Source organism: Bos taurus, chromosome 23, assembly GCF_002263795.3.
Source record: "Bos taurus isolate L1 Dominette 01449 registration number 42190680 breed Hereford chromosome 23, ARS-UCD2.0, whole genome shotgun sequence".
NCBI classification, from domain to species: Eukaryota; Metazoa; Chordata; class Mammalia; order Artiodactyla; family Bovidae; genus Bos; species Bos taurus.
In genome coordinates this window covers 40,869,478-40,882,703 of record NC_037350.1, presented here as the reverse complement: position 1 = coordinate 40,882,703, position 13,226 = coordinate 40,869,478, and the positions used below count along the sequence as shown (strand labels likewise).

Below are 13,226 nucleotides of genomic sequence, written 5' to 3'. Positions count from 1 at the left end.
AATGAAAGATTAAAAAGAGAGCAGAGCTGAGTGGGAGGGACAGAACCTGTGGACTTGGGGACCGGTCAGACTGTCATGGGAGGGAAGGTGGGCGTCGGTGTGTGTCACATTATCAGTCGCTTTACACTCAGCCTGTGGGGTTGAGTTGTGATTTGTGGTTTGGGGGGACTAACAAAGGAGAGTAAGATGTGCTGCTCACTGGCAGTTTATAGTTTAGAGGTGTGAGCAAAAATATTGAATTTACAAATTTTAAATTTATAAAAAATAAATACATCATAGAACGTGAGACGCGAACTCTGGGCACAGTCCCACAGGCTAGTTTTAATGAGGCATAAACTACTAAAACCCACAGAGCAGATTTTGAGAGCCGCACAGGGGTGGGTTGAGGCACCGATGCTGAGGAAGGTTGGGGGAGAGGGTATCACGGAGGAGGAGGTGGCGGCATCAGATGGAAACACGTCCCAGCACAGACAGGAAGGATCCTTTCAGTCTCGTTCATTCTTGTGCTTTGGGACATTTTGTCTTTTTTATTGGAGACATTAAGACTTGTATGTCATTTTTCTTCTCTCTTTTTAAAAAATACTTATTTGGCTGCACTGGATCTTAGTTGTATCACGTGGGATCTAGTTCCCCTGACCAGGGGTTGAACTTGGACCTCCTGCACTGGGAGAGCACAGTTTGCATGTTGTGATAATGTGGTATTGGGAGTAAAAATGAAAACAGGAAGGAGTTTTATCAGAGAGGTTTTAGACATCTTTCCCTCTCTCTTCCCCCACCCCCATCTCAGTGGGATGCTCAGGGTAAGGCCACGGCTTGGGCGTGAGGAACCCGAGCAGACTGGTCACCTGGTTCTCCTTGCCTCTCCTCTGCTCCAAGCGGAGAATTTGCACCAGCCACTCCACGTGGTTCTGCTTTCCACGTGGCGATGTTGTTCAGTTGCCAAATCGTGTCCGACTCTTTGCAACCCCATGGACTACAGCATGCCAGCCATCCCTGTCCCTCACCATCTCCCCATTGAATTGATGATGCTATCCAACTATCTCATCCTCTGCCATCCCCTTCTTCTGCCTTCAGTCTTTCCCAGCATCAGGGTGTTTTCTAAGACTGGCTCTTCGTATCAGGTGGCCAAAGTAGTGAAGCTTCAGCATCAGTCCTTCCAATGAGTATTCAAGGTTGATTTCCTTTAAGATTGACTGGTTTGATGGCCACGTGGAAAGCTTGAGGAAATTAAACAAAAGCCATGGATGAGATTGTGTGGCTGAGGTGCAGGGCTCAGTTTAGCATTTATATGCCGTTTAGTGTTGGAAAAGACAATGGTCAGTTTAGATAACTGACCGTGAGAATCTCCTTTGCCTCTGCTGCTGCACGTTTCTTGAGCCGGTCCGCTGTGTGTGTGATCAGGGTGAACCTCAGACGGGCACGGTACTGTCCCCAGAACTGGAGGGTGGATGGAGGCAGGGTCTGGCCTCTGAACGCCACTTACCATTCCTGTCTTATACCTCTTGGTTTATTCGGTACAGCATGTAGCCGTGAGTTCGGGCAGTGGGAAGGATGATCTGGAAAAGATGAGCAACATCCTGGAAGCTGTGCCACAGGTTAAGTTTATTTGCCTGGATGTGGCCAATGGGTACTCGGAGCATTTTGTGGAGTTCGTGAAGCTGGTCCGGTCCAGATTTCCAGAACACACCATTATGGTAAGTGTAATGGGATGACCCTCTAGATGGGGAAGCAGAAAAGAGTTACATGGTGTGTTGGGAGAGCTGTGTTCTCTTGGGAGCTTTTGGTGCCTTCTTTCTAGAAGAATAGTTGAGAATCAGTGGGAAAAGCACAGCAGCAGCTGCGAAGTTCTGAGAAGTGGCTCCGCTATACAAAGTAAAATCCAGATCAACGCCATAGGGTGTCGGCTCCTTGTCTCTGCTAAATATCATCAAGTGTCTCATACCATATGAGACCTTTAAACCAAGGTGTATGTCACTGCTTAACAGAGTCTATTTAAAAAAAATAAAAACAACACAGTTGGTTTTCTCTTTATCATATTTGTCATCTCTGCCCTACTCTCCTTGCTAGGAGAAAACTGCTGTGAGAGTTGAAATCCACAATATGAACATTTCGCCATAGTCAGCTATTATTTGCAAATCAGTTGGTGTATTGCTTTATCTAGGATCTTTATTTTTGAACTTCCCTACCTTTTGAGGAGGGTATTTTACTAATTTTTTACACCTTTACTGATGAGAATGTGTGTCTGTTATCGTTGGGAAACATAGATGTATAGAAAAAAGAACTAGAAGCTTTAGGGTTAAATTTGGGCTTTTGGAAAATCTATATGGTAATTATGTGTCTTTATTGGTCTTAATTAACATGGTGCTTACTGACTGACCACTAGATAATTTACCTCTCTTTTTATAAGTTTTTTCGAACCCAGTTCTTTTCTTTTTTACAATTTATTTTATTGTTTAGTGGATTTACAATGTCGTGTTAATTTCTGCTGTACAGCAAAGTGCTTTAGTTATACATATGTGCACAGATACGTTTTTTCATAGTCTTTCTTGTTATGGTATATCACAAGATGTTGAATATAGTTCCCTGCACTATACCATGGGAGCTTGTTGTTTATCCACTCTGTACATAATAGTTTGCATCTGCTAATCCCAAACTCCCAAACCATCCTTTCCCCAGTCCCCCTTCCACCCTGACAAGCACAAGTCTGTTCTCTGTGTCTTCCTTTTACAAATTTTTAATTTATCTTCACATTTCATCATTTTAAGGAAGTTGGGAGACAGGAATTGGTATTTCTGTTGACAAAGTTAAATCACCTGTGAAGGATTTCCAGAACATTTTAAAAATATATTTTTATTTATTTCTGGGTGTGCTGGGTCTTTGTTGCTGCTCAAACTTTTCTGTAGGGTTGCGGCCAGCGGGAGCTACTCTCTCATTGCGTTGCACGAGCTTCTCCTTTCAGAGGCTTCTTTTCTTGTGGAGCGAGGGCTCTAGGGAACGTGGGCTCAGTGGTCGCAGCTCCCGGGCTCTAGAGCACAGGCTCAGTAGTTGTGGTGCTCGGGCTTAGTCGCTCCATAGCATGTGGGATCTTCCTGGACCAGGGATTGAACCCTTGTCTCCTGTACTGCCAGGTGGATTCTTTACCACTGAGCCACCAGGGCAGCCCCTCCCCCCCAAATTTTTGAGATAAGTATTTTTATGCTTTCCAATCAAGTGAGAAGAAAGCATCAAGTATTGTCCTGAGGTCAACCAGCTGTACCATGTTTGAAGTTGGGGGGGAAACAGCAAGATTCATTTCACCTCCATAAGAGTGCTGCCAGCATTGTTGGGTTTTGATAAAGAAACACCATTTATTGAGTTCCTGGAGAAGGTGATGGCACCCCACTCCAGTACTCTTGCCTGGAAAATCCCATGGATGGAGGAGCCTGGTGGGCTGCAGTCCATGGGGTCGCGAAGAGTCGGACACGACTGAGCGACTTCACTTTCACTTTTCACTTTCATACATTGGAGAAGGAAATGGCAACCCACTCCAGTGTTCTTGCCTGGAGAATCCCAGGGACAGGGGAGCCTGGTACGCTGCCGTCTATGGGGTCGCAGAGTCGGACACGACTGAGCGACTTCACTTTCACTTTTCACTTTCATACATTGGAGAAGGAAATGGCAACCCACTCCAGTGTTCTTGCCTGGAGAATCCCAGGGACAGGGGAGCCTGGTACGCTGCCGTCTATGGGGTCGCAGAGTCGGACACGACTGAAGCGACTTACCAGACTTACCAGCATGTTTCTCAGAAGGTAGAGAATTCACCTGCAATGCAGGAGACCGAAGTTCGACCCCTGGGTTGGGAACGTACCCTGGAGAAGGGAAGGGCAGTGAACTCCAGCATCCTTGCCTGGAGAATCCCATGGGCAGAGAAGCCCGGCAGACCATGGGCCATGGGGTTGCAAAGAGTCAGACACGACTGAGTGACTGACACTCTTCACTCCTCCATTTCAGGAGGCTTCCTTCTGTACTTTCTCTTTACAGCATCTCTGTAAAGAGTAGGAACTGTTGTCCCAAGTTTACTGCAGACGAGAAAGCCTTATTCCTGATCCTTTGACTTTGGGATTTTCACAAGGGCACACCCTTGTGAGTGTGGCACACCTTGTGGAGTGGCAGAGCTGGGGTTTGAGGTCAGGGTGGTCAGAATTCAGAGTCCAGACTCTGCCCCTGGAGACCTGTAAACATGCCCCATCCTTGTTAACTTTAATGCTGAAGCTCCCTCCTTCCACTGGGCCATACACGTGACCAGTCTCCTGTTTCTCAGTCCTGATCTGGGCAGCTTCCTCAGGCTCCTGTCATGACCCAGCAAGGATATGTATCTAGTCCTGAGGCCCCAGCTGGCTCCTCTGCCCCTAGTCATCTGTGGCAACGGAGGAATGAGAAAGCTGGCCTCCCGGGAGGGCAGACACCCCCTCCCCTCTGCTGGGACCTGGGAGCCCTGCAAACATTTGGTGTTAAACACAAACTCTGTGCAGTGATGACTGGGATGGTAGAAGTAGGACAAATATTTGAGCAGGAGAGGTCCTTTGTTGATTCCTTCTGGTGAGTACTTCTGGGTTGCTGTTGACATTACCCCTGCTCTCTGGTAGTGGGATCTAGATCTTTCCAGATCATTCCAGTGAACCTCCAGTAGTTAGTGACCAGAAATTACGCTCTTTGAACGAAGCAATCTAGTGGCTCTACTTTTTTGTCTTAGATAATTGAAGTATTCAGTTGTGAAATATGACATACATACAAACAAGGGCATAAAACAGAGGTGTTTAATCAGTTCAGTCGCTCAGTTGTGTCTGACTCTTTGTGACCCCATGAATCGCAGCATGCCAGGCCTCCCTGTCCATCACCAACTCCTGGAGTTCACTCAAACTCATGTCCATCGAGTTGGTGATGCCATCCAGCCATCTCATCTTCTGTTGTCCTCTTCTCCTCCTGCCCCCAATCCCTCCTAGCATCAGAGTCTTTTCCAATGAATCAACTCTTCGCATGAGGTGGCCAAAGTACTGGAGTTTCAGCTTCAGCATCATTCCTTCCAAAGAAATCCCAGGGCTGATCTCCTTTAGAATGGACTGGTTGGATCTCCTTGCAGTCCAAGGGACTCTCAAGAGTCTTCTCCAACACCACAGTTCAAAAGCATCAATTCTTCAGCGCACAGCTTTCTTCACAGTCCAACTCTCACATCCATACACAACCACTGGAAAAACCATAGCCTTGACTAGATGGACCTTTCTTGGCAAAGTAATGTCTCTGCTTTTGAATATGCTATCTAGGTTGGTCATAACTTTCCTTCCAAGGAGTAAGCATCTTTTAATTTCATGGCTGCAGTCACCATCTGCAGTGATTTTGGAGCCCAAAAATATAAACTCTGACACTGTTTCCACTGTTTCCCTATCTATTTCCCATGAAGTGATGGGACTAGATGCCATGATCTTTGTTTTCTGAATGTTGAGCTTTAAGCCAACTTTTTCACTCTCCTCTTTCACTTTCATCAAGAGGCTTTTGAGTTCCTCTTCACTTTCTGCCATAAGGGTGGTGTCATCTGCATATCTGAGGTTATTGAGATTTCTCCCAGCAATCTTGATTCCAGCTTGTGCTTCATCCAGCCCAGTGTTTCTCATGATGTACTCTGCATAGAAGTTAAATAAGCAGGGTGACAGTATACAGCCTTGACATACTCCTTTTCCTATTTGGAACCAGTCTGTTGTTCCATGTCCAGTTCTAACTGTTGCTTTCTGACCTGCATATAGGTTTCTCAAGAGGCAGGTCAGGTGGTCTGGTATTCCCATCTTTTTCAGAATTTTCCACAGTTTGTTGTGATCCACACAGTCAAAGGCTTTGGCATAGTCAATAAAGCAGAAATAGATGTTTTTCTGGAACTCTCTTGCTTTTTCCATGATCCAGAGGATGTTGGCAATTTGATCTCTGGTTCCTCTGCCTTTTCTAAAACCAGCTTGAACATCTGGAAGTTCATGGTTCACGTATTGCTGAAGCCTGGCTTGGAGAATTTTGAGCATGACTTTACTAGCATGTGAGATGAGTGCAATTGTGCGGTAGTTTGAGCATTCTTTGGCATTGCCTTTCTTTGGGATTGGAATGAAAACGGACCTTTTCCAGTCCTGTGGCCGCTGCTGACTTTTCCAAATTTGCTGGCGTATTGAGTGCAGCACTTTCACTGCATCATCTTTCAGGATTTGGAATAGCTCTACTGGAATTCCATCACCTCCACTAGCTCTGTTCGTAGTGGTGCTTTCTAAGGCCCACCTGACTTCACATTCCAGATGTCTGGCTCTAGGTGAGTGATCACACCATCGTGATTATCTTGGTTGTGAAGATCTTTTTTGTACAGTTCTTCTGTGTATTCTTGCCACCTCTTCTTAATATCTTCTGCTTCTGTTAAGTCCATACCATTTCTGTCCTTTATCGAGCCCATCTTTGCATGAAATGTTCCCTTGGTATCTCTAATTTTCTTGAAGAGATCTCTAGTCTTTCCCATTCTGTTGTTTTCCTCTATTTCTTTTCATTGATTGCTGAGGAAGGCTTTCTTATCTCTTCTTGCTATTCTTTGGAATTCTGCATTTGGAGGCTTATATCTTTCCTTTTCTCCTTTGCTTTTCGCTTCTCTTCTTTTCACAGATATTTGTAAGACCTCCCCAGACAGCCATTTTGCTTTTTTGCATTTCTTTTCCATGGGGATGGTCTTGCTCCCTGTCTCCTGTACAATGTCACGAACCTCATTCCATAGTTCATCAGGCACTCTATCAGATCTGGTCCCTTAAATCTATTTCTCACTTCCACTGTATAATCATAAGGAATTTGGTTTAGGTCGTACCTGAATGGTCTAGTGGTTTTCCCTACTTTCTTCAATTTCAGTCTGAATTTAGCAATAAGGAGTTCATGATCTGAGCCAGTCAGTTCCCAGTCTTGTTTTTGCTGACTGTATAGAGCTTCTCCATCTTTGGCTGCAAAGAATATAATCAATCTGATTTCGGTGTTGACCATCTAGTGATGTCCATGTGTAGAGTCTTCTCCTGTGTTTTTAGAAGAGGGTACTTGCTATGACCAGTGCGTTCTCTCGGCAAAACTCTATTAGCCTTTGCCCTGCTTCATTCTGTATTCCAAGGCCAAATTTGCCTGTTACCCCAGGTGCTTCTTGACTTCCTACTTTCGCATTCCAGTCCTCTATAATGAAAAGGACATCTTTTTTGGGTGTTAGTTCTAAAAGGTCTTGTAGATCTTCATAGCACCATTCAACTTCAGCTTCTTCAGTGTTACTGGTTGGGGCATAGACTTGGATTACGGTAATATTGAATGGTTTGCCTTGGAAACGAACAGAGATCATTCTGTCATTTTTGAGATTGCATCCAAGTACTGCATTTCGGACTCTTTTGTTGACCATGATGGCTACTCCATTTCTTCTAAGGGATTCCTGCCTGCAGTAGTAGATATAATGGTCATCTGAGTTAAATTCACCCATTCCAGTCCATTTTAGTTCGCTGATTCCTAGAATGTCGACGTTCACTCTTGCCATCTCCTGTTTGACCACTTCCAGTTTGCCTTGATTCATGGACTTGACATTCCAGGTTCCTATACAATATTGCTCTTTACAGCATCGGACCTTGCTTCTATCACCAGTCACATCCACAACTGGGTATTGTTTTTGCGTTGCCTCCATCCAAAGCCGTTAAACATCCACGGGTGTTTAATAAACAGTCATAAAAGCAGGGGCCCTTCAGCGCACCTGTACTCTGCAGCCCCTCCTCCCACCTTGGACAAAAGCCCCACCCTTCTTGGTGCTCTTTTCCTTCCTCGAGTGTCCCTGGTTTTGCCATCTACCAATGCGTTCCTAAAGGACAGCACTTAATTTGCCTATTTTTGAACCTCGTATAAATGGTGATTCTACTGCATATCTTCTGGGCCTTTGCCTCTGTCGTCCATTGCGATGGCCCACATCGTTTTGTGGAAGCTGTGGGGTCATATACTGTTCCTGGGGTGAATCTTAAGCCTGTTTCCAAGGTGCCTCCCTTGCCCTTGACCTCTTGCTCTACCTGCATGCTGGTTGTACCAGCATTAACATCGCTGAGGGTCCCTGATGTCGGTGTGGCCATATGAGCACCATGGTTCAGCTGAACCACGTTGGGGACATTGCCTACCTCCCGAAGCTCATTCTTCTCCTTGTGAAAAGCTGGTCGAGATAAAAATGGTTGGAGCGTCATCATGGGGATCAGATGGGCTGATGGTAAGGGTGCAGTAGTCACCCAGTGGCAAGTGGGCAAGTACCATTGAGGGCACGTGCTCTGGGATCTGAACCAGAGGCGGGAGGCTGATGGAGAAGAGAAATGGGGGTGGGATGAGGGGGTGTATATTAGTTTTAAGAAGAAGGAGAAAACATGAGCCACTTTTTGAAATAAGGACAGTGAGAGCAGAAATGCCCCAGCGCCCCAGAGCTCCCAGTGCACCCTGCACACGGTTGCTGGTGAGTTTAGCTCACAGCTGGCTGTACCCAGGGCTGAGCAGGCTGCCTGTTGTGGAGCCTGGCTTCCAGCTCCAGGGAGAGGAGCAGGGGAGACGGGCGATGCAGGAAGGAGGTGGGCTGGCAGGGCAGGGAAAGGGCCTAGTGCAGTGCCTGGGGGCTGCTGGGGTGGGGGTGAGGTGGGGAGGGGGAGAGTGACACTGAGTTCCCACGCCCCCTGGGCACCCAGGGGTGCTGAGCCACACGGAGGCCCCGCCTGCTCTGTGCCTCTTCCCTGGCGAGGCAGTGTCAGGGGGGTTCGGGGTGACATTTTCCAGTGTTCCTCTGCAGCACCTGCCGACTGCCCAGGGGGCATGTTCCCAGTGTTGGGATTGGTCTCCCCAGTGATGAGCAGGAGGCTCTAGCCTTTCTCCCCTGGCTGCTTTACCTACACTGACCCCTCAGGTTCACGTGGAAACCTCCAATACTCTTAACACCCTTGGTCTTTAGGAAGATAATTTTTCTCGTGGCATTTGGAGGTGTTGTGAGGATGCACTTGTCCACTGATGAGGAAATGAAAGGTAGATAACTTAGGGGATGCTGAGTGCTGTCCTGATGGTTACTCTGCAGTGAACGGAAGGGCGGCTCAGAAGCGTCTTGGCAGAGCCCCAGTTCCAGGCTTGCTGCTCCCATTGCCCAGCACATCTGGGATTCACGTGGACCCTTTGCTTCTTACCTTTCACCTAAGGAAAGCACCGCTGCAGGTCAGGAGGGAGGAAGCGGGGATGTTTAGAGAATGTCACTGGCAGAAAAGGGGCTTGTGAAGGTGCTGAGTGTTAGAGTGTGACAAGTCCTCTGGGCCTCTGCCTGGTGGCTTTCCGAGAGGAATGGGAATGGTGTGTTCTTGGGTGGATTCCAGGGACTGTGGAAAGAGGCACTAGCAAGGACCAGGCACTTGTCTTTTGTGATAACTCGTGCTCGAGTAGGGCTAAGAGCACCTACTTTAGTTGGTGGGAGGCTTCAGCTTAGAGGGGTCAAGAAACTTTTCGATGTTCACACAGCCAGTGAGAGGTGGGACTGAGCTAGATGGTGTGTCCCCAGGGTCTGGAATCCCCCTTTCCAGGCCCCCCCATTGCACCCTGCTGCAGCCAGACCCCCTCCCAGCTCAGGCTCCTTGTGACGGAGAGGTTCCTATGTTGGGTCTCTTTTGTGGGTTCAATCGTGTCCGACCCTATGGACTGTAGCCCACCAGGCTTCTCTGTCCATTCAATTTTCCAGGCAAGAATACTGGAGTGGGTTGCCGTTTTCTCCTCCAGGGGCTCTTTCCAACCTAGAGATTAAACCCACGGTGTCCTGTGTCTCCTGCGTTGGCAGGCAGATTCTTTACCACGAGAGCCACCTGCAAAACCCAGGTTGGGTCTGGGAGGTGCTTTTGTGCTGGTGGCTCTTTCTGATCTGGCCCTGAGGACACAGGCTTGTGACACCTAATCTGTTCAGAGGAGACTAGCTCTGCTCCGCTGGGTAATGTCAAGTCAGCCACGGTTGGCAGACCCCTGGGAAGCTGTGGGCACGTCCTTGGCCTTTCTCTGTGTGGCCAGTGGCTCAGACACCTGTCTGGATCCTTTTCTCCAGCATTTCATGGTCACACAAGGTTCTGAGTCACACGGGGGCCCTGCCTGCTCTATGCCTCTTCCTGGGGAGGCAGGAGGGTGGGGCGGGTGATGCTCTTCAGTGTTCTCAAAGGTGGCGGCCGTGGGCGCCGGAATTTACCTCCCAGATGCCCTCTCAGGCCAAGTTAGCCTAGATTTTCTGGCTCATCCTCTCTGGAACTGATGTAAACTGAAACTGCGGTAGGAGCTAGGAAGGGCCCCCAAGATTCAGCTCATGTGTGTCTTCGAGAGTCACGCAGTAAATTTGGTTGCTTGTGTTTTTCATGTGAAAGGTGGTTATTGCCTTGGTGGCATCTCCTACTCCCTGGGATGCCCAGGTAAATAGAGAGAGATCCTCGGGTGCATGGGGGAAGACTCTGGCATTGATGTTCCAGCACTTTCTGTCAGGAGTTGGCCCTCAGGCCGGATTCAGTCTGCTGCTGTTGGCTGCTTGCTCAGTTGCTCAGTCCTGTCTGACTCTTTGTGACCCCATGGACTGCAGCATGCCAGGCTTCCCTGTCCTTTGCTGTCTCTTGGAGTTTACTCAAACTCATGTTCATCGAGTTGGTGATGCCATCCAACCATCTCATCCTCTGTCATCGCCTTCTCCTCCTGCCCTCAGCCTTTCCCAGCATCAGGGTCTTTTCCAATGAGTCAGCTGTTTGCATCAGGTGGCCAAAGTATTGAAGCTTCAGTATCAGCATCAGTCCTTCCAATGAATATTCAGGGTTGATTTCCTTTAGAATTGACTTGTCTGATCTCCTTGCAGTCCAAGGGACTCTCAAGAGTCTTCTCCAGCACCACAGTTCAAAAGCATCATTTCTTCTGCACTCAGTCTTCTTTATGGTCCAACTCTCACATCCGTACATGACTACTGGAAAAACCGTAGCTTTGACTATATGGACCTTTGTAGGCAAAATGATGTCTCTGCTTTTTAATGTGCTGTCTGGGTTTGCCATAGCTTTTCTTCCCAGGAGTGAGCGTCTTTTAATTGCAAGACTGCAGTCACCATCTGCAGTGATTTTGGAGCCCAAGAAAATAAAGTCTGTCACTGTTTCCATTGTTTCCCCATCTATTTGCCATGAAGTGATGGAACCAGATGCCATGATCTTAGTTTTCTGAATGTTGAGCTTTAAGCCAACTTTTTCACTCTCTTTCACTTTCATCAAGAGACTCTTTAGTTCCTCTTCACTTTCTACCATTAGTGTGGTGTCATCTGCATATCTGAGGTTATTGATATTTCTCCTGGCAATCTTGATTCCAGCTTGTGCTTCATCCAGCCCAGTGTTTCTCATGATGTACTCTGCATGTGAGTTAAATAAGCAGGGTGACAACATATAGCCTTGACCTACTCCTTCCCCAGTTTGGAACCAGTCTGTTGTTCCATGTCTGGTTCTAACTGTTGCTTCTTGACCTGCATGCAGGTTTCACAGGAGACAGGTAAGGTGGTCTGGTATTCCCATCTCTTTTAAGAATTTTCCACAGTTTGTTGTGATCCACACAAAGGCTTTAGCATAGTTGATGAAGCAGAAGTAGATCTTTTTCTAGAATTCTCTTGCTTTTTCTGTCCAGCGGATGTTGGCAATTTGATCTCTGGTTCCTCTGCCTTTTCTAAATCCAGCTCGTACATCTGGAAGTTTTCAGTTCACATGCTGTTGAAACCTAACTTGAAGGATTTTAAGCATTACCTTGCTAGCATGTGAGATGAGTGCAGTTGTACAGTAGTTTGAACATTCCTTGGCATTGCCCTTCTTTGGGATTGGAATGAAAACTGACCTTTCCCAGTCCTGTGGCTGCTGCTGAGTTTTCCAAATTTTCTCATTCTACAGAAAGGATTTTTCTTGGCAAAAGACTTCTGAAGAGGCAGTAAAAAGTGGGTAGAAAACTTATTGTTTAATGGGTATAAAATTTCAGTTTGGGATGATGAAAAAGTTCTGGAGATGGATATTGGTGAAACTCCTTTGTAAACCCTCCAGTGACAAGGACAGGTGGGTCAGATCAGCCCTGCTTTATAGCAGGATAAATGGAGACTTGGAGTGGATATGATTTTCTTAAAATTACCCAGTGAGTGGGAGGGCGTTCAGTCAGCCCCAGCTTTCTGAAGTTATCTTGCCATGGATGTCTGGGTCCAAAGGAGAACTGGAAGAATTGGGGTTGGATTTTTCCCAGAAGACTTTTTAGTTTATTTTTAAAAGTTTTAATTAAAAAAAAAATTTATTTAATTTTTGGCTGTGCTGGGTCTTCGTTGCTGCGCGGGCTTTTCTCTAGTTGCGGCTGGCGGACATCTCATATGGTGGCTTCTCTCGTTGCAGAGCTGAGCTCTAGGGTGCTCAGGCTTCAGTACTTGTGGCACAGAGGCTTAGTCACTTCTCGGCCTGTGGGATCTTCCTGGACCAGGATTGGAAGCCACGTCTCCTGCCTTGGCAGGGGGATTCTTAACCACTGAGCCACCAGGGAGGCCCCTAGAGGCCTTTTTTAAATGGTACAGAAGTACGTGAAATGTTCGTTTTGTTCCTTTTATGTGTTCTTTGGGCCCTCCCACCTGCCCTGGACACAGGCGCAGGAGGTGGTGTCCGGACAGTGCTTGGCCTCCCTGGGGAGAGGGGCCCTAACAGAAATCTCCGCCTGTCTGCACTGGGACCCAGCTAGGGTCTGCGGCTTCTATTTGTCCTGGCTGCCCCTGTCATGACCGAGCTGGACGTGCTGCTACCTTCTGAGCCTCTGGTATCCACTCCCCACAGAAGCTGTTTCTGGCCAAGATAAGCCGACTGCTCGCTAATCATCCCCGGCCAACTACCCACCCCCACCCCAGCGCATCCCACCCCAGCCCGCCGGCTGCCTGTGCTGTGGGCTGGGCTTCCCCCAGAGCCTAACCACACTCCCGGGGCCTCTCGTGTTTCTGAACGTGACTTCTCCTTTCAGCTTTTGTGTTTGCCCATCTTGGTTTCAAACTTGGATAGGTTTTTGTTCTGCAAGGGGACACTCACCGTCCTCTCCTGGTCATCGGCATTCTTGTCGTGTGGTCCTCGGGCTGGAGGCTTTTTGTCATCACTCTGGGTTTTTCCATGCTCAATCCTCTTTGTGGTGCCCGCCTCTGG

At 47.6% G+C, this 13,226-nt stretch overlaps 1 protein-coding gene across 4 annotated transcripts in view; it reads left to right on the top strand.

Moving 5' to 3' along the window:
- GMPR (guanosine monophosphate reductase) overlaps positions 1 to 13,226 on the top strand; it is a 60,830-nt gene that overhangs the window by 16,679 nt on the left and 30,925 nt on the right. For 3 of the 4 annotated variants that reach the window (XR_009492475.1, XM_010818484.4, NM_001075977.1), the window contains exon 4: positions 1,521 to 1,694. The exons of the other annotated variant lie outside the window; for it this stretch is intronic. Coding sequence is in view for 2 of the 3 variants with exons in the window: in XM_010818484.4 (XP_010816786.1) it covers positions 1,521 to 1,694 (174 nt within the window). In the remaining variant the exon portion in view is untranslated. The remainder of the gene's footprint in view (positions 1 to 1,520; positions 1,695 to 13,226) is intronic. 4 annotated transcript variants of the gene reach the window in all.